At 35.2% G+C, this 19,821-nt stretch overlaps 2 protein-coding genes across 2 annotated transcripts in view; both read right to left on the bottom strand.

Annotated features, from left to right (window-relative positions):
- LOC142351742 (uncharacterized) overlaps nt 1-10,102 on the bottom strand; it is a 159,529-nt gene extending 149,427 nt beyond the window's left edge. Inside the window, exons 1-2 of the mRNA XM_075403887.1 lie at nt 10,097-10,102; nt 8,147-8,354 (exon numbers count right to left, since the gene is read on the bottom strand). Of these exons, the coding sequence (XP_075260002.1) occupies nt 8,147-8,354; nt 10,097-10,102 (214 nt within the window). The remainder of the gene's footprint in view (nt 1-8,146; nt 8,355-10,096) is intronic.
- Nucleotides 10,103-10,275: 173 nt separating this feature from the next.
- The window catches only part of LOC142351494 (uncharacterized), a 67,960-nt gene continuing 58,414 nt past the window's right edge, over nt 10,276-19,821 (bottom strand). The window contains exons 2-3 of the mRNA XM_075403539.1: nt 14,474-14,708; nt 10,276-10,583 (exon numbers count right to left, since the gene is read on the bottom strand). Of these exons, the coding sequence (XP_075259654.1) occupies nt 10,326-10,583; nt 14,474-14,708 (493 nt within the window). The 3' untranslated portion in view covers nt 10,276-10,325. The remainder of the gene's footprint in view (nt 10,584-14,473; nt 14,709-19,821) is intronic.

Below are 19,821 nucleotides of genomic sequence, written 5' to 3'. Positions count from 1 at the left end.
TGATTTTTTTAACAGCCTGTGTGTTGATTTTTTTTATCAGACGGTGTGATGATTTTTTTTACCAGCCTGTGTGTTGATTTTTTTAACAGCCTGTGTGTTGATTTTTTTTATCAGACGGTGTGACGATTTTTTTTACCAGCCTGTGTGTTGATTTTTTTAACAGCCTGTGTGTTGATTTTTTTAATCAGACTATGTGTTGATTTTTTTAACAGCCTGTGTGTTGATTTTTTTAATCAGACTGTGTGTTGATTTTTTTTACCAGCCTGTGTGTTGATTTTTTCGGCCTGTGTGTTGATTTTTTTACCAGCCTGTGTGTTGATTTTTTTTTACCAGCCTGTGTGTTGATTTTTTATCAGACTGTGTGTTGATTTTTTTTACCAGCCTGTGTGTTGATTTTTTTACCAGCTTGTGTGTTAATTTTTTTTATCAGCCTGTGCGTTGATTATTTTTACCAGCCTGTGTATTGATTTTTTTTACCAGCCTGTGTGTTGATTTTTTCTGCAGCCTGTGTGTTGATTTCTTTTACCAGCCTGTGTGTTGATTTTTTTACCAGCCTGTGTGTTGATTTTTTTTACCAGCCTGTGTGTTGATTTTTTTTATCAGACTGTGTGTTGATTTTTTTACCAGCCTGTGTGTTAATTTTTTTGGCCTGTGTGTTGATTTTTTTACCAGCTTGTGTGTTAATTTTTTTAATCAGCCTGTGCGTTGATTATTTTTACCGGCCTGTGTATTGATTTTTTTTACCAGCCTGTGTGTTGATTTTTTTTGCAGTCTGTGTGTTGATTTTTTTAAAAACCTGTGTGTTGATTTTTTTTATCAGACTGTGTGTTGATTTTTTCAGCCTGTGTGTTGATTTTTTTAACAGCTTGTGTGTTGATTTTTTATCAGACTGTGTGTTGATTTTTTTACCAGCCTGTGTGTTGATTTTTTTGAAAACCTGTGTGTTGATTTTTTTTATCAGACTGTGTGTTGATTTTTTTAACAGCCTGTGTGTTGATTTTTTTTATCAGACTGTGTGTTGATTTTTTTACCAGCCTGTGTGTTGATTTTTTCGGCCTGTGTGTTGATTTTTTTACCAGACTGTGTGTTGATTTTTTTTACCAGCCTGTGTGTTGATTTTTTTAACAGCCTGTGTGTTGATTTTTTTAATCAGACGGTGTGATGATTTTTTTTTATCAGACTGTGTGTTGATTTTTTTGTACCAGCCTGTGTGTTGATTTTTTCGGCCTGTGTGTTGATTTTTTTTACCAGCTTGTGTGTTAATTTTTTTATCAGCCTGTGCGTTGATTACTTTTACCAGCCTGTGTATTGATTTTTTTTACCAGCCTGTTTGTTGATTTTTTTTGCAGCCTGTGTGTTGATTTCTTTTACCAGCCTGTGTGTTGGTTTTTTCAGCCTGTGTGTTGATTTTTTTAACAGCCTGTGTGTTGATTTTTTTATCAGACTGTGTGTTGATTTTTTTTACCAGCCTGTGTGTTGATTTTTTTAACAGCCTGTGTGTTGATTTTTTTATCAGACTGTGTGTTGATTTTTTTAACAGCCTGTGTGTTGATTTTTTTATCAAACTGTGTGTTGATTTTTTTACCAGCCTGTGTGTTGATTTTTTCGGCCTGTGTGTTGATTTTTTTTACCAGCCTGTGTGTTGATTTTTTTTTACCAGCCTGTGTGTTGATTTTTTTAACAACCTGTGTGTTGATTTTTTTATCAGACGGTGTGATGATTTTTTTTACCAGCCTGTGTGTTGATTTTTTTAACAGCCTGTGTGTTGATTTTTTTTATCAGACTGTGTGTTGATTTTTTTTACCAGCCTGTGTGTTGATTTTTTTAACAGCCTGTGTGTTGATTTTTTTTATCAGATTGTGTGTTGATTTTTTTAACAGCCTGTGTGTTAATTTTTTTTTATCAGACTGTGTGTTGATTTTTTTTACCAGCCTGTGTGTTGATTTTTTCGGCCTGTGTGTTGATTTTTGTACCAGCCTGTGTGTTGATTTTTTTTCACCAGCCTGTGTGTGGGTTTTTTTTATCAGAATGTGTGTTGATTTTTTTTACCAGCCTGTGTGTTGATTTTTTCGGCCTGTGTGCTGATTTTTTTACCAGCTTGTGTGTTAATTTTTTTTATCAGCCTGTGCGTTGATTATTTTTACCAGCCTGTGTTTTGATTTTTTTTACCAGCCTGTGTGTTGATTTTTTTTGCAGCCTGTGTGTTGATTTTTTTTATCAGTCTGTGAGTTGATTTTTTTACCAGCCTGTGTGTTGATTTTTTCGGCCTGTGTGTTGATTTTTTTACCAGCTTGTGTGTTAATTTTTTTATCAGCATGTGCGTTGATTATTTTTACCAGCCTGTGTATTGATTTTTTTTACCAGCCTGTGTGTTGATTTTTTTACCAGCCTGTGTGTTGATTTTTTTTACCAGCCTGTGTGTTGGTTTTTTTTACCAGCCTGTGTGTTGATTTTTTCATTCTGTCAGTTGATTTTTTTAACAGCCTGTGTGTTGATTTTTTTTATCAGACGGTGTGATGATTTTTTTACCAGCCTGTTTGTTGATTTTTTTAACAGCCTGTGTGTTGATTTTTTTATCAGACTGTGTGTTGATTTTTTTACCAGCCTGTGTGTTGATTTTTTGAACAGCCTATGTAGTGATTTTTTTATCAGACTGTGTGTTGATTTTTTTAACAGCCTGTGTGTTGATTTTTTTTATCAGACTGTGTGTTGATTTTTTTACCAGCCTGTGTTTTGATTTTTTCAGCCTGTGTGTAGATTTTTTTACCAATCTGCGTGTTGATTTTTTTTTACCAGCCTGTGTGTTGATTTTTTTACCAGCCTGTGTGTTGATTTTTCAGCCTGTGTGTTGATTTTTTAACAGCCTGTGTGTTGATTTTTTTTATCAGACGGTGTGATGATTTTTTTTACCAGCCTGTGTGTTGATTTTTTAACAGCCTGTGTGTTGATTTTTTTTACCAACCTGTGTGTTGATTTTTTTTACCAGCCTGTGTGTTGATTTTTTTTTACCAGCCTGTGTGTTGATTTTTTTTATCAGACTGTGTGTTGATTTTTTTACCAGCCTGTGTCTTGATTTTTTCGGCCTGTGTGTTGATTTTTTTACCAGCCTGTGTGTTGATTTTTTTTACCAGCCTGTGTGTTGATTTTTTTTATCAGACTGTGTGTTGATTATTTTTACCAGCCTGTGTGTTGATTTTTTAACAGCCTGTGTGTTGATTTTTTTTACCAACCTGTGTGTTGATTTTTTTTATCAGACGGTGTGATGATTTTTTTTACCAGCCTGTGTGTTGATTTTTTAACAGCCTGTGTGTTGATTTTTTTTACCAACCTGTGTGTTGATTTTTTTACCAGCCTGTGTGTTGATTTTTTTTACCAGCCTGTGTGTTGAATTTTTTTATCAGACTGTGTGTTGATTTTTTTACCAGCCTGTGTGTTGATTTTTTCGGCCTGTGTGTTGATTTTTTTACCAATCTGCGTGTTGATTTTTTTACCAGCCTGTGTGTTGATTTTTTTACCAGCCTGTGTGTTGATTTTTTCAGCCTGTGTGTTGATTTTTTTAACAGCCTGTGTGTTGATTTTTTTTTATCAGATGGTGTGATGATTTTTTTTACCAGCCTGTGTGTTGATTTTTTGACAGACTGTGTGTTGATTTTTTTACCAGCCTGTGTGTTGATTTTTTTTACCAGCCTGTGTGTTGATTTTTTTATCAGACTGTGTGTGTTGATTTTTTTACCAGCCTGTGTCTTGATTTTTTCGGCCTGTGTGTTGATTTTTTTACCAGCCTGAGTGTTGATTTTTTTTATCAGACTGTGTGTTAATTATTTTTACCAGCCTGTGTGTTGATTTTTTTTACCAGCCTTGTGTTGATTTTTTTGGCCTGTGTGTTGATTTTTTTACCAGCTTGTGTGGTAATTTTTTTATCAGCCCGTGCGTTGATTATTTTTACCAGCCTGTGTATTGATTTTTTTTACCAGCCTGTGTGTTGATTTTTTTATCAGACTGTGTGTTGATTTTTTTTACCAGCCTGTGTGTTGATTTTTTTATCAGACTGTGTGTTGATTTTTTTACCAGCCTGTGTCTTGATTTTTTCGGCCTGTGTGTTGATTTTTTTACCAGCCTGTGTGTTGATTTTTTTTACCAGCCTGTGTGTTGATTTTTTTTATCAGACTGTGTGTTGATTATTTTTACCAGCCTGTGTGCTGATTTTTTCGGCCTGTGTGTTGATTTTTTTACCAATCTGCGTGTTGATTTTTTTTACCAGCCTGTGTGTTGATTTTTTTACCAGCCTGTGTGGTGATTTTTTCAGCCTGTGTGTTGATTTTTTTAACAGCCTGTGTGTTGATTTTTTTTTATCAGATGGTGTGATGATTTTTTTTACCAGCCTGTGTGTTGATTTTTTGACAGACTGTGTGTTGATTTTTTTACCAGCCTGTGTGTTGATTTTTTTTTACCAGCCTGTGTGTTGATTTTTTTATCAGACTGTGTGTGTTGATTTTTTTACCAGCCTGTGTCTTGATTTTTTTGGCCTGTGTGTTGATTTTTTTACCAGCCTGTGTGTTGATTTTCTTTACCAGCCTGAGTGTTGATTTTTTTTATCAGACTGTGTGTTGATTATTTTTACCAGCCTGTTTGTTGATTTTTTTTGCAGCCTGTGTGTTTATTTTTTTCATCACACTGTGTGTTGATTTTTTTTACCAGCCTTGTGTTGATTTTTTTGGCCTGTGTGTTGATTTTTTTACCAGCTTGTGTGGTAATTTTTTTATCAGCCCGTGCGTTGATTATTTTTACCAGCCTGTGTATTGATTTTTTTACCAGCCTGTGTGTTGATTTTTTCGGCCTGTGTTTTGATTTTTTTACCAGCCTGTGTGTTGATTTTTTTTACCAGCCTGTGTGTTGATTTTTTTTATCAGACTAATTGTTGAATTTTTTTACCAGTCTGTGTGTTGATTTTTTTGCAGCCTGTGTGTTGATTTTTTTATCAGACTGTGTGTTGGTTTTTTTTACCAGCCTGTGTGTTGATTTTTTCGGCCTGTGTGTTGATTGTTTTACCAGCTTGTGTGTTATTTTTTTTATCAGCCTGTGCGTTGATTATTTTTACCAGCCTGTGTATTGATTTTTTTATTAGCCTGTGTGTTGATTTTTTTTACCAGCCTGTGTGTTGATTTTAATACCAGCCTGTGTGTTGATTTTTTTTACCAGCCTGTGTGTTGATTTTTTTTATCAGACTGTAAGTTGTTTTTTTTACCAGCCTGTGTGTTGATTTTTTCAGCCTGTGCGTTGATTTTTTTTACCAGCCTGTTTGTTGATTTTTTTGCAGCCTGTGTGTTGATTTTTTTATCAGACTGTGTGTTGATTTTTTTTACCAGCCTGTGTGTTGATTTTTTCGGCCTGTGTGTTGACTTTTTTACCAGCTTTTGTGTTAATTTTTTTTCAGCCTTAGCATTGATTGTTTTTACCAGCCTGTGTATTGATTTTTTTTACCAGCCTTTGTGTTGATTTTTTTATCAGACTGTGTGTTGATTTTTTTTACCAGCTTGTGTGTTGATTTTTTCGGCCTGTGTGTTGAATTTTTTACCAGCCTGCGTGTTGATTTTTTTTTACCAGCCTGTGTGTTGATTTTTTTTATCAGACTGTGTGTTGAATTTTTTTTACCAGCCTGTGTGTTGATTTTTTTGCAGCCTGTGTGTTGATTTTTTTTTATCAGACTGTGTGTTGATTTTTTTTACCAGCCTGTGTGTTGATTTTTTTGGCCTGTGTGTTGATTTTTTACCAGCTTGTGTGTTAATTTTTTTTATCAGCCTGTGAGTTGATTATTTTTACCAGCCTGTGTATTGATTTTTTTTACCAGCCTGTGTGTTGATTTTTTTACCAGCCTGTGTGTTGATTTTTTTTACCAGCCTTTGTGTTGATTTTTTTATGAGACTGTGTGTTGATTTCTTTTACCAGCCTGTGTGTTGATTTTTTCGGCCTGTGTGTTGATTTCTTTACCAGCCTGTGTGTTGATTTTTTTTACCAGCCTGTGAGTTGATTATTTTTACCAGCCTGTGTATTGATTTTTTTTTACCAGCCTGTGTGTTGATTTTTTTACCAGCCTGTGTGTTGATTTTTTTTTACCAGCCTTTGTGTTGATTTTTTTATCAGACTGTGTGTTGTTTTTTTTGCCAGCCTGTGTGTTGATTTTTTCGGCCTATGTCTTGATTTTTTTACCAGCTTGTGTGTTAATTTTTTTTATCAGCCTGTGCGTTGATTATTTTCACCAATCTGTGCACTGACTTTTTTACCAGCCTGTGTGTTGATTTTTTTTGCAGCCTGTGTGTTCATTTCTTTTACCAGCCTGTGTGTTGATTTTATCAGCCTGTGTGTTGATTTTTTACCAGCCTGTGTGTTGATTTTTTTTACCAGCCTCTGTGTTGAATATTTTACCAGCCTGTGTATTGATTTTTTTTACCAGCCTGTATGTTGATTTGTTTTAGCAGCCTGTGTGTTGATTTCTTTTACCAGCCTGTGTGTTGATTTTTTTAGAAGCCTGTGCGTTGATTATTTTTACCAGCCTGTGTATTGATTTTTTTACCAGCCTGTGTGTTGATTTTTTTTGCAACCTGTGTGTTGATTTCTTTTACCAGCCTGTGTATTGATTTTTTCTGCCTGTGTGTTCATTTTTTTACCAGCCTGTGTGTTGATTTTTTTACACAGCCTGTGTGTTGATTTTTTTTTACCAGCCTCTGTGTTGATTTTTTTACCAGCCTGTGTATTGATTTTTTTACCAGCCTGTGTGTTGATTTTTTTAGCAGCCTGTGTGTTGATTTCTTTTACCAGCCTGTGTGTTGATTTTTTTAGCAGCATGTGTGTTGATTTCTTTTACCAGCCTTTGCGCTGATTTTTTCAGCCTGTGTGTTGATTATTTTTACCAGCCTGTGTATTGATTTTTTTTACCAGCCTGTTTGTTGATTTTTTTAACAGCCTGTGTGTTGATTTTTTTTTATCAGTATGTGTGTTGATTTTTTTACCAGCCTGTTTGTTGATTTTTTCGGCCTGTGTGTTGATTTTTTTTACAAGCTTGTGTGTTAATTTTTTTTATCAGCCTGTGCGTTGATTATTTTTACCAGCCTGTGTATTGATTTTTTTACCAGCCTGTGTGTTGATTTCTTTTACCAGCCTGTGTGTTGATTTTTTCAGCCTGTGTGTTCATTTTTTTACCAGCCTGTGTATTGATTTTTTTACCAGCCTGTGTGTTGATTTTTTTAACAGCCTGTGTGTTGATCTTTTTTATCAGTATGTGTGTTGATTTTTTTACCAGCCTGTTTGTTGATTTTTTCGGCCTGTGTGTTGATTTTTTTTACAAGCTTGTGTGTTAATTTTTTTTATCAGCCTGTGCGTTGATTATTTTTACCAGCCTGTGTATTGATTTTTTTGCAGCCTGCGTGTTGATTTCTTTTACCAGCCTGTGTGTTGATTTTTTCAGCCTGTGTGTTCATTTTTTTACCAGCCTGTGTGTTGACTTTTTTGCCAGCCTGTGTGTTGATTATTTTGCCAGCCTGTGTTTTGATTTTTTTTTACCAGCCTGTGTGTTGATTTTATTTAACAGCCTGTGTGTTGATTTCTTTTACCAGCCTGTGTGTTGATTTTTTTAGCAGCCTGTATGTTGATTTCTTTTACCAGCCTGTGTGCTGATTTTTTCAGCCTGCGTGTTGATTATTTTTACCAGCCTGTGAATTGATTTTTTTTACCAGCCTGTGTGTTGATTTTTTCAGCCTGTATGTTGATTTTTTTTACCAGCCTGTGTTTTGATTTTCTTTACCAGCCTATGTGTTGATTTCTTTACCAGCCTGTGTGTTGATTTTTTCAGCCTGTGCGTTGATTATTTTTACCAGCATGTGTATTGGTTTTTTTAGCGGCCTGTGTGTTGATTTCTTTTACCAGCCTGTGTGTTGATTTTTTTTACCAGCCTGTGTGTTGATTTTTTCAGCCTGTATGTTGATTTTTTTTACAATAGCTGGCGTGGTGAATTTTTTTTAGATAAGGGCTTTTTAGTAGCGTATGTAGCAACTTATTGAGACTATTTAACCAGTGAAAAAAACCTTCCTGACTGATTTTTTTCAGCATATTTCATGTCTTTGTTTTGGACGAAAAGAAGATTTAATCATACCCTGGTTTGTGATGACACTCATTCTGAGGATCTGTTGAATATTATTGTCCAGCTCGCTCTCAGAGTCACTCATCCAGTCATGTTCTGCGAATGAGGGGTAGGAGGACAGATTGGTCACATCCAGCCAGGAACTGCTCACTTCACTGGAACTGGTAGTAGAGGTACTCTCGTCTCCTGTACCACTGCTCCTTCTCCCTCCCGAATACTTCTAAAAGACAAAATACTTCTGAGCACACACTACTTTTTCAGCCTGTGTGTTGATTATTTTTACCAGCCTGTGTATTGATTTTTTTTACCAGCCAGTGTGTTGATTTTTTTAACAGCCTGTGTGTTGATTTTTTTTATCAGCCTGTGTGTTGATTTTTTTTACCGGCCTGTGTGTTGATTTTTTCTGCCTGTGTGTTGATTTTTTTACCAGCTTGTGTGTTAATTTTTTTCATCAGCCTGTGCGTTGATTGTTTTTACCGGCCTGTGTATTGATTTTTTTTACCAGCCTGAGTGTTGATTTTTTTGCAGCCTGTGTGTTGATTTCTTTTACCAGCCTGTGTGTTGATTTTTTCAGCCTGTGTGTTCATTTTTTTACCAGCCTGTGTTTTGATTTTTTTTACCAGCCTGAGTGTTGATTTTTTTTAGCAGCCTGTGTGTTGATTTCTTTTACCAGCCTGTGTGTTGATTTTTTTAGCAGCCTGTGTGTTGATTTCTTTTACCAGCCTGTGTGCTGATTTTTTCAGCCTGCGTGTTGATTATTTTTACCAGCCTGTGTATTGATTTTTTTTACCAGCCTGTGTGTTGATTTTTTCAGCCTGTGTGCTGATTTTTTCAGCCTGCGTGTTGATTATTTTTACCAGCCTGTGTATTGATTTTTTTACCAGCCTGTGTGTTGATTTTTTTACCAGCCTGTGTGTTCATTTTTTTACCAGCCTGTGTTTTGATTTTTTTTACCAGCCTGTGTGTTGATTTTTTTTAGCAGCCTGTGTGTTGATTTCTTTTACCAGCCTGTGTGTTGATTTTTTTAGCAGCCTGGGTGTTGATTTCTTTTACCAGCCTGTGTGCTGATTTTTTCAGCCTGCGTGTTGATTATTTTTACCAGCCTGTGTATTGATTTTTTTACCAGCCTGTGTGTTAATTTTTTTACCAGCCTGCGTGTTCATTTTTTTTACCAGCCTGTGTTTTGATTTTTTTTTACCAGCCTGTGTGTTGATTTTTTTTAGCAGCCTGTGTGTTGATTTTTTTAGCAGCCTGTGTGTTGATTTCTTTTACCAGCCTGTGTGCTAATTTTTTCAGCCTGCGTGTTGATTATTTTTACCAGCCTGTGTATTGATTTTTTTACCAGCCTGTGTGTTGATTTTTTCAGCCTGTGTGTTGGTTTTTTTTACCAGCCTGTGTTTTGATTTTCTTTACCAGCCTATGTGTTGATTTCTTTACCAGCCTGTGTGTTGATTTTTTCAGCCTGTGCGTTGATTATTTTTACCAGCATGTGTATTGGTTTTTTTAGCAGCCTGTGTGTTGATTTCTTTTACCAGCCTGTGTGTTGATTTTTTTTTATCAGACTGTGTGTTGATTTTTTTACCAGCCTGTGTGTTGATTTTTTCGGCCTGTGTGTTCATTTTTTCACCAGCCTGTGTTTTGATTTTTTTTTACCAGCCTGTGTGTTGATTTTTTTAGCAGCCTGTGTGTTGATTTCTTTTACCAGCCTGTGTGTTGATTTTTTTAGCAGCCTGTGTGTTGATTTCTTTTACCAGCCTGTGTGCTGATTTTTTCAGCCTGCGTGTTGATTATTTTTACCAGCCTGTGTATTGATTTTTTTACCAGCCTGTGTGTTGATTTTTTCAGCCTGTCTGTTGATTTTTTTTACCAGCCTGTGTTTTGATTTTCTTTACCAGCCTATGTGTTGATTTCTTTACCAGCCTGTGTGTTGATTTTTTCAGCCTGTGCGTTGATTATTTTTACCAGCATGTGTATTGTTTTTTTTAGCAGCCTGTGTGTTGATTTCTTTTACCAGCCTGTGTGTTGATTTTTTTTACCAGCCTATGTGTTGATTTTTTCAGCCTGTATGTTGATTTTTTTACAATAGCTGGCGTGGTGAATTTTTTTTAGATAAGGGCTTTTTAGTAGCGTATGTAGTAACTTATTGAAACTATTTAACCAGTGAAAAAAACCTTCCTGACTGATTTTTTTTTCAGCATATTTCATGTCTTTGTTTTGGACGAAAAGAAGATTTAATCATACCCTGGTTTGTGATGACACTCATTCTGAGGATCTGTTGAATATTATTGTCCAGCTCGCTCTCAGAGTCACTCATCCAGTCATGTTCTGCGAATGAGGGGTAGGAGGACAGATTGGTCACATCCAGCCAGGAACTGCTCACTTCACTGGAACTGGTAGTAGAGGTACTCTCGTCTCCTGTACCACTGCTCCTTCTCCCTCCCGAATACTTCTAAAAGACAAAATACTTCTGAGCACACACTAATAAGTAAAATTAATATCTTTTTTGCCAATCGTAGAGGAAACGTTTTTCCATTGTGGCAATATGGGTGATCAGTGTACTTTGATACGTTTTTTCCTAGAAAACACACTGGCTGTAGTAGAAGTTCATCTCTCGGTCAGTGTAGCTTTGTGCTATCGTGAGATTGAAATGCGCTTTTGGCAAAATTTTGAACCACTCAAAAGATAAATGAAAAGAAACACATTTACATGAAGGTGGATGGAGCAAATCTGAAAATGAGCAGAGCAATTGCAGCAACGTAATTGACGAGATAATTAAACCTGTATTAATTTATACAGAGCTCAAATAGCAACCCAGGTAGACGCTCAGAGTGAAAGCGCCCCTGAGTAGTTGATGTGATAAGACTATATTCGGGCCGAGGTGTCAACGCTAAAAAACGCAAAATTATGTAGGATTGGCGGTTGATGTGTTGCATTTATGTACGATCTACGCTTGAAGGTGATCCTACATAATTTTGCGTTTTTAAACGAAGATCTTACATAATTTTGCGTTAATTTTGACGCTGATCTTACATAACTTTGCCTTGAATTTAGATTAGATCTTACATAATTTTGTGTTGAATTTAGCATTGATCTCACATAAATTTTCGTTCAATTTAGCGTAGATCTAATTTAGCTTAGATCTTACATAAATTTGCAGTTAATATATCGTTGATCTTACATAATTTTTCGTTGAATTTAGAGTTGATTCACATAACTTACAAAGAATGTGATTTTCGAGAGCAATAAAGTTTGGTGGAACAGTGGTAGGACAGACGACAAGCAATCAGAAGGTCTGTAGATCGAAGTTCACAACCATAGCTCTAAGCGTATTCACCGCAAAGTTATGAAACATCTACGCTTAGAAATGCACAATTCAACGCTTTCAATGCAAAATTATGTTGAAAAAATGCGGTGAACCTGCTGACTTGTACGCTGCTAGATACCGCTTATCTTATCCACATGATTTTGTCAAAATTCATCGGCCCGGGGAGTGCGTTCGATAGCCACTCTGGATGAGACAAGCATGTGCTCCAATCTGCATCTGAGCAGACGATGCCAGATTGAATTGATTTCTGATCAGACAAGTTCCAGACCATTGTCGAGTCTACACAGTGCTCGAAGACTTTTTCAAGCCAATAAATTCAAACACACGATGCGCAGATGGGCGCTCGGACTTGGTCTAATGTGAGGACATTCGATCTGGATACCTCAACTTGAAAAACTCAGAGAAAAAGTAATAGTTCTGAGGCAAAGTTATTATGCAGATGCAAAGGAGTAAAATGAATGCGTATTTCGGCATAACGATTGCGTCATAAAATAACCTGCTTCAACAATCATCAATAGTACTACGAAAATAGCAAAAAAAGTCCGATAGCTCAGAATAAACAATCCAAGCACGAAAAAGACTCTAATCCTAAGACCTCACAGATAAAAAACAATTTTTTTAAATGCCGGTTTTATGTTGTTTTCGTAATATTTAATCAATTTGACTGTAGACGACAGTTTTAAATTTTTAGCTAAGATATTTTTTCAAACATATGACGAACAGCTTTAACCACAGAAGCTTTTTCTAAAATTAGACAGATGTAGCATTATTGATCGCAGATTGATTGATTGAATTTCACAGATTGATACTTTGATGGGGGTTCACTAAAAATAGATCTCTGGGAAAAGTAAGTGAACAAACAGTTTCACAATGTTCAATCAGAGCAGTTTGAAATTGACCCTTTACTCTCAAGGCTAAAATTTGGTAATCGTTGATAGTTAAAACGTTTCATGTCGTAGTTGAGTTGTTGAATAAAAAAAAACCCAAAATCTGTTCTTAACGCTTTTTTAGTACAACCGTGGTTTTTTATAAGTCTCTTTAATCTGTTCACTAAGGTTTAGTGCTTATATGTTTATAGCTTAACATTTTTATCTTTCGAAGATATAATAAAATGCGAAGTACTTAACCGGTTCAGGACAAGAAAACAACCTGGGTCGAATTAGACATTTTAGGACATTGATTTTTTAATTTATAAAAACAGTTAGAATACCACCTCATAATTGCCTTCATTCTCTCAATTTTCCCGTGAACGATAGATGTTGACAATATTCTCGTTTACTTTATATGGCAATAGTTGCTCAAAAACGGCAAAGATAAAAGAGTGAGCGGAAATTTAACACTGCTACTGTTACATAATAACTATGCTAGTGAATGTTATAACACAAGATCAAAAGGACCATAGATCGAAAGGACAACAGATCGAAAACAGAAAATTGGGGACAATAGATCAAAAATTAATCTCTATTCTTATTGGTTCACATTCACCATTATTTGCGGGCTGCAATACAATTACCACATTATGGCCATGCCTTAGCGGCCCGTGAAACTTGATATGAATCTATCGATTACGTGCAACTATGCCGACGTAATACTATGTCGACGTTTAAGAGTGCCGAAAGTGGAACTTATTTCAAGAGTACCGCAAACATGAAAAGAGCCTTTTTATGAATTCAAGAGCATCTAAAGTAAATTTAAAAAACTTTCAGGGTACGCTGATCACATGTTCGGTTGTGATAGATTCATATCAAGTCCCACGGGCCGCTGAAGCATGGCCATTGCCCGCAATTACTATTGTATACTTAATGTTTGTCTTTCTGCAGTTTTCTTTTACTAATAAACAAGAAATTTTATAAGAATGCCGAAATTTGTTCTCGACTGTGATTGGCCGATAATTTTTTGCGTCATCTCCGTATTATGACATGATTAGTCAAGAAAAATATTGATCACATGTTCGGTTGTGATAGATTCATATCAAGTCCCACGGGCCGCTGAAGCATGGCCATTGCCCGCAATTACTATTGTATACTTAATATTTGTCTTTCTGCAGTTTTCTTTTACTAATAAACAAGAAATTTTATAAGAATGCCGAAATTTGTTCTCGACTGTGATTGGCCGATAATTTTTTGCGTCATCTCCGTATTATGACATGATTAGTTAAGAAAAATATTAAGATAAAAATTGAATAATTTTTTGGCACCCTTATAATCGGCATAGTATTACGTCGGCATAGTTGAACGTCACCGAATCTATCACAACCGAACAAAATATCACAACAGAACATGTTACATGCTGTATAATAAATGAGCGCTTGAATCAGATTGGCCAATACGCAACTTGAATTATTCAGTTTCCGATCAATTGTCTCAAGTTTCGCATTCGATCTGTTGTTTTTCGATCTATTGTCCTAGAACCGTTCAAGTATTTCTCCGTAATTCAAAAAATACAATCCGCAGAGTCCAGAATCTTGAGTCCGATTGTGATTTTTTTCTTCGTTTGATCAGAGCAAACAAAAAAGAAATACTCTTCATGCGGTCAGATGCAACCGAATTGAAGGTATAGGTACCACATGAAAACAAATGAAAAACAGGTATTGTAGAACAAAAAATTACGGGCTAAGTAAATGTGTCTTTGAACTTTTGAACGGGTCCACTAGTTTTACCGATTCTGGAATTAGTGTTGCTAATCATACAATAGAACAAACATCCTGTTTATGAAGTTATGATCTTTTCAATTACCACTTTCATCAAAAGCTTTTTCTCTACCTAATTTTGTGAAATTCCCATATAGAAAGAGAGCTAGCTCATGAGACATGCATGTCATTCTTTTCAACCAATGTATTATTTTGGAAAAAAAGCAGTTCCATCTAGGAACGGAAAAATCTGTTCATGCTTTGGGAATTTAGTTATGGTTCTTTTTCACTAATGAATTGAGACTAAATTTCTAAATGAACGTTTTGATAGATATTATTAATTTATGAATGAGGTTAAGAGAACATTAAGCTGAGTAGAACAAACTTTGTTTGAGTTAGAGATGACTCCAGATGAAAAGAAGGTCTGTCTGGAGTTGTTGGGGGCAGCGGAGAGAGATGTGCCCCCATTTGGACCCCTTATTCCACCTACTCCACCTCCACTTCCACTTCCACTTGCACCAGTGGCACTGATGCGTGGCTGCAGCTGTAGTCCAGGAGACCCAAAGTATGTATTCTGACTCAATCTGGTCCTGTTGGAGTCACTCCCTCGGGAAGCATTGCTACAAAAAATAGCAGCAGCAGTTTAACTAAGTCTATTATAACTTATAATAACAATTCTCGCCAGTGATTCTGGAATTTTGATCGTATAGCAACTATGACCACATTGTCCTCATCACTCATCATCAATAACTGACCAATACTTCCTAAGACACTTCATCAGTTACTGCAGTGAAAATATTTTGTCATCTCTTACAGGGTAGAAATTTAAAAGTAACACATCTAACATTTGTTATCATTGAGAATTATTATAAACCAGCAGGTGCACCAAACCAACTGGCTTTCTCATCATAAAAACATTTGTGGAAAACAGGATGAGTGCTTGAATGACCTGTATGATTTTGGGTACAAAAAAGGATAACCTCAATCTGGATAATCCCTTTATCATTTGCAATTTGATCAGCACTGTTCCTTAAGTCTCAAAATTTAGAAAAACTGCCTTTTTTAAGATCAATTAAGGCTTCATTTGAAATTCTTGGCAATTTTATTGCAAGTATTTTTCTATTATTAACATTCAATTGGGAAATATAATCAAACGCTTGAAATGATTGAACAAAAGTGTCTAGGTGATGGGGTAAAATCTGATAGTATATTTCCTCCATTTTTCGGCAAGCATGACGCGGACTTAATCAGTCATTGAATTCATACTTTAGATCAAGATCATCAACAATCGTTTACGTATTAGAATCAATAAGCTACTGTCATAAATGTATTTAGCACTCCTGTATACTCTACAGTTAAACTCTTTGTACCAGACAGTTGAGCCAAAACTGTATTATAAGCAAGAAGACTACCCAGGTCTAGGTACAGACTTATGAAAAGACAATGATCGACCAAATGTACTATGAAAAGACCATAATCGACTCATTTGAGCTATGAAAAGATTTTAGCTGGACTTTAAGACATTCTGGACTTTAGCTAGACTCAGAGTTTTCGCAAAAGATTTTTGCTGGACCCAAAATTTTACTAAAAGACTTGGGCTCGACCCAAAATTTGGGTTGGACTTAAGCTCGACACAATGCTTGCAAACAAAGTCGAGTTAAAGTCTTTTCATGGGTCCATCATTAGTCTTTTCATGGGACCATCATTAGTCTTTTCATAAGTCATACTCAGGATGACACTCTGGTTATAAACAATTAGTGGAAATTACCCTAAGCATATCATACTGCAGTTTATCACAGATAAACATCGTCACGATTACTTTTTAAAAATGTTCTTATAGATTCTAAAAATCGTCTTTTAATTGTTGAACAACAATACAGATTAAACGCAGGCGAGAGTGATTCAATGTCTGCCAGTCAAATTGAGCAGTTTTAACCGCATTATATATTAAGTGCCCCGCAGTGTCAATTGTTCCACGGAAAAAATGTTTCCACAAAACTTTAATGCCTTAAATTATGTGCAAACTTATGTGCATTGTTTGGCCACCGATTGGAGAGTAAAGCGACATTGTTGCTTTTTAAGGTCGCGATTAAGTCATTCAAAAATCTTTCTTTTTTCCTTTACTGAAAAGGAATCATGTTCCCTTGTAATGTATTATTTTCTCACACATTTCCGAGCTATGAATAAATCAAATAATTGAGGAAGTTCTTCGTATTTATTTTACATTGGAGGTAATGATTCTTATAATAAAAACAACCGTAACAAAAATTGTTCCTATCGCCAATAACACACAATAGCCATTACATAAACTGTACAAATACAAATGTTTACAATGTGCGACACTACAAGGCGCCATTGAAACCATCTGGTTTGTTTGAGGGCACATCGCGGAAGAGTTGCGCAATTTAAATTGGACAATATTTGGTTACAAAAAAGTTTCCAGTTCGAAGAGAGGCTAACTGTTGAAGGAGCGCTATAGTCTAGAGAACAAAAAATTAAACATTTGCGCTAATCTATATGTGAAAGTCTGTTTGACAAATCCTCGTTAACAAATATATAAAAGAACCAAAAACCTATGGTAAAATTCTATTATATTTGCTTCCTTGATTGTTCTAACATCTTCAAGAAAGGAATTGCTGTAATTAAAAGCCATTTTCAGCATCATATGAATTTTTACCGTCAAAGAAATATCATCGAATTTTTGTCTGCCAGCCGGTGCATACTGTACCTGTTGTCTTTGTTCCTTATTTCACTCAACTCAACTCGGAGTCCACAATTAGGGTTGAAAAAACTTCGCTTAGTGGTTGATATTTTGTTAGTTTTTTTAGTAATTTGAATATTTCACTCTGAAGCGTTGCTGATTAAATTGTGAACTTGTGTTTATTCGATAGACTCATGCTAACGTTTCAAGAACATGACTGACATTTTTTAAATCAAGATGTAGATTGGTTTTTAAAAAGCGTCTTTAGTAGATCCGTAAATTAAATTTGCATATTGAACGATTGGTTTAACAGAAACATTACAAACGCTTAGAAGCAGCTGTGTCCTCATTAAAAAAGACATAATCGGTAAAAGAGAGAGCTGAAATTTAAAAGGTTCTTTCTGGCAAAACTTATTTGATCTTTGAACTTCAAATGGTTGTTTATTTTTAATTCTAGGTACTTGAAAGCGCTTGTTTGTTCCGTTTCTGCTCAATCAAATATTGGTTTGCATTGGTTCGCATTGCGATTTGCTTAAAAACACGATGTGTTTTGTCTTTGATGTGTTAATTGTTAAATTATTTTTATAAAACCAGTTTGCAGCTGCCTCAAGTGTGGTATTGTGCTTTATACCTACATTCTCAACACTACCTTTGTTAAAAACAACTGTATCGTTGGCATGAAAAATAGTACTGCTTCTTTTGATATTTCGGTTAGAATGTCATTTAGAAACATATTGAAAAGTAGTGGACCAAGTTTTAATCATTGTGGGACTCCGCTGTTGACAATTTTCTTTAAAGATTCAACTTTCGCTCTCTAGTGCTCGAAACTTTCCAGCAATAGCTCAAGATTGACTATATCGAATGCTTTCTTAGATCAAAAAAGTGCTTTTAGTTAAACTTTTAACAGGTTTTTAAAATTTTTCAGTCAGTGTAGCTATGGCGCCAATAGTACCTAATTGACTTCATAAACCAACTTGAGCTTTGAAAATATCTTGTTTCCGCTCAAAAAGGCATGAATTCTTATATAAAACGTTTGCAAAAAAACTGTTTGAATTTTCTATGTTTTCTACAATTTGATAATTATACTGGGCAGCTGAGCTTTGCCTGATGCTTCATTAAATATTTTGAGGAATTTTCGTTATTGGCTGATTTTTGGATTTTTTTTGGTTAGAAAAATTACACTTTTTGTCTAAATAGATTCTAAAAAGCTTGTTTTGAACAATGCAATCCTTTTTAAAAGCGGTTTTGTCCGGATTTTGAAAACACATTTCCCTTAGAAACCTTTTTTGGCCTCTTTCGCTTAGAAGCCTTTTCCACATGATTATGTATTCATGTTTTTAGTGCTCCACTTTTAACTGAATCTATAATCGGTAAATTTTTGTCTAAGGTGTCAACCAACTTTTTATGCATTTTACCGAGAACGTTATCGGAAGACAATTCGCTAACAAAGTCTGTGAAGGCTTTTAATTTGTTTGTTGAGATTTTGTAAGTATTTCAAGAAATTTAAGTTTTTCTATTGTAACTCTAATTATCGTTTGGTGTTCTGATAATTAGAGACAGTATTGTGAAGAGAGGAAATAGCACTTTCGCAAAATGCACCAAGAGTTGATTTCATGTTCGAGGTTTTGCGTGTTGGATTTCTACCAAAACGAGGATGTTTTCTGCCTGCAAAACAACTGTTTTTTCAGAAAACTGCAAAATGGGCCAGAAAATAGTGTTGACGTCTCCATATAAAATATGCGTAGTTTTAGGGTCAATTGATAAGGTATCTAGGTAGTTTTCAACCTTCAGGAAATTATCAATGGTTTGCTTTCTAGAAGGATGACATATACACATTGTTACTCAAATACCGCTGCTTATTTGTGTTGTGCTTCAATATTAGGGTCTGCAGATTGTTTTGATCGCATCCTTTTGTTCAACAAACTCCAAATCCTTCATGACACAGATTCCTACTCCACTCACTCTTTTCTCTCACAACTGCATAGTTTTCGGTAATCTATGAGTCAAAATTTTATTATCCGTATTTATTTTTATGCCATTGAACAATTTAGATGAATTTTGGTTTAGTTCTGCTAAATTGTTGCCTTCTAAGGATTTCTCACAACCGAAAAAAGCTGTGTGATTCAGCTCAATAGTGTTCTTTGGATGTGTTTCCTACAACTAAGCCCAGCTTCTAATATAAGAGCTGCTTGCTTTGCTATAATATAACAACAGGAAGCAGTGTGTGTTCGCCACTTATTCCCAATAATCAAAGAAACGATTAGAAAAAGTCTTTTAGTGAGGCGCTGCTTCATGGTCAAGGTTCAGTATTAAAAGCAAAACAAAAAAAATAGAAAGTAAGCTCAGTCTCTTAATCGAACCATGCGTTGTTCGTTTTGCTAAGAAAACATTAACCTTGAGACAAATTTTCTTTTCTGGGGGTAGAAGTAGAAATCAAATTGTGTTATAAATATCATGTAAAAAACTCGTCAACAAATTGTAGATGAAGACACATTTCCTAGAGGATTCTTTATTGGCCTCCGCCTTTTTCAAATTATTATCTATCCATGTGTTTCGTGCTCCATTTCTAACTGAATCTATAATCAGTAGGTTTTTGTCTAGATTGTCAACCAATTTTTTATGCATTTTCCGGAAAACTTTATTGCATGACATTTCGCTAACGAAGTCTGTGATGGCTTTTATGTTCGTTAAGACACTGTGAAGTTTTCCTATTTTAATTGTAATAATCATTTGTTGCTGTGAAGTATTAAAAACAGTATCTTGAAGAGAAGAAAAAGCATTTTTGCAAAAGGCATCAAGTGTTGATTTTCTGCTCGAGGTTTTACGTGTTGGAATTGTGTTCTCTACTATGGAGAGGCTGTTTCCTGCCAGCAAAGTAATTATTTTTTTGGAAAACTGCAAAATGAACTAGAAAATAGTGTTAACGTCTCCACATAATATACGAGTAGTTTTAGGGTCAATTGGTAAGGTATCTAAGTAGTTTTCAACTGTTAAGAAATTAACAATGGTTTCCTTTCTAGAAGGATTACATA

The sequence above is a fragment of the Convolutriloba macropyga genome, chromosome 13, assembly GCF_964194025.1.
Source record: "Convolutriloba macropyga chromosome 13, txConMacr16.3, whole genome shotgun sequence".
Classification (NCBI taxonomy): domain Eukaryota; kingdom Metazoa; phylum Xenacoelomorpha; order Acoela; family Convolutidae; genus Convolutriloba; species Convolutriloba macropyga.
The sequence above is the reverse complement of the archived record's forward strand: the minus strand, read 5'-3'. Positions and strand labels throughout refer to the sequence as shown.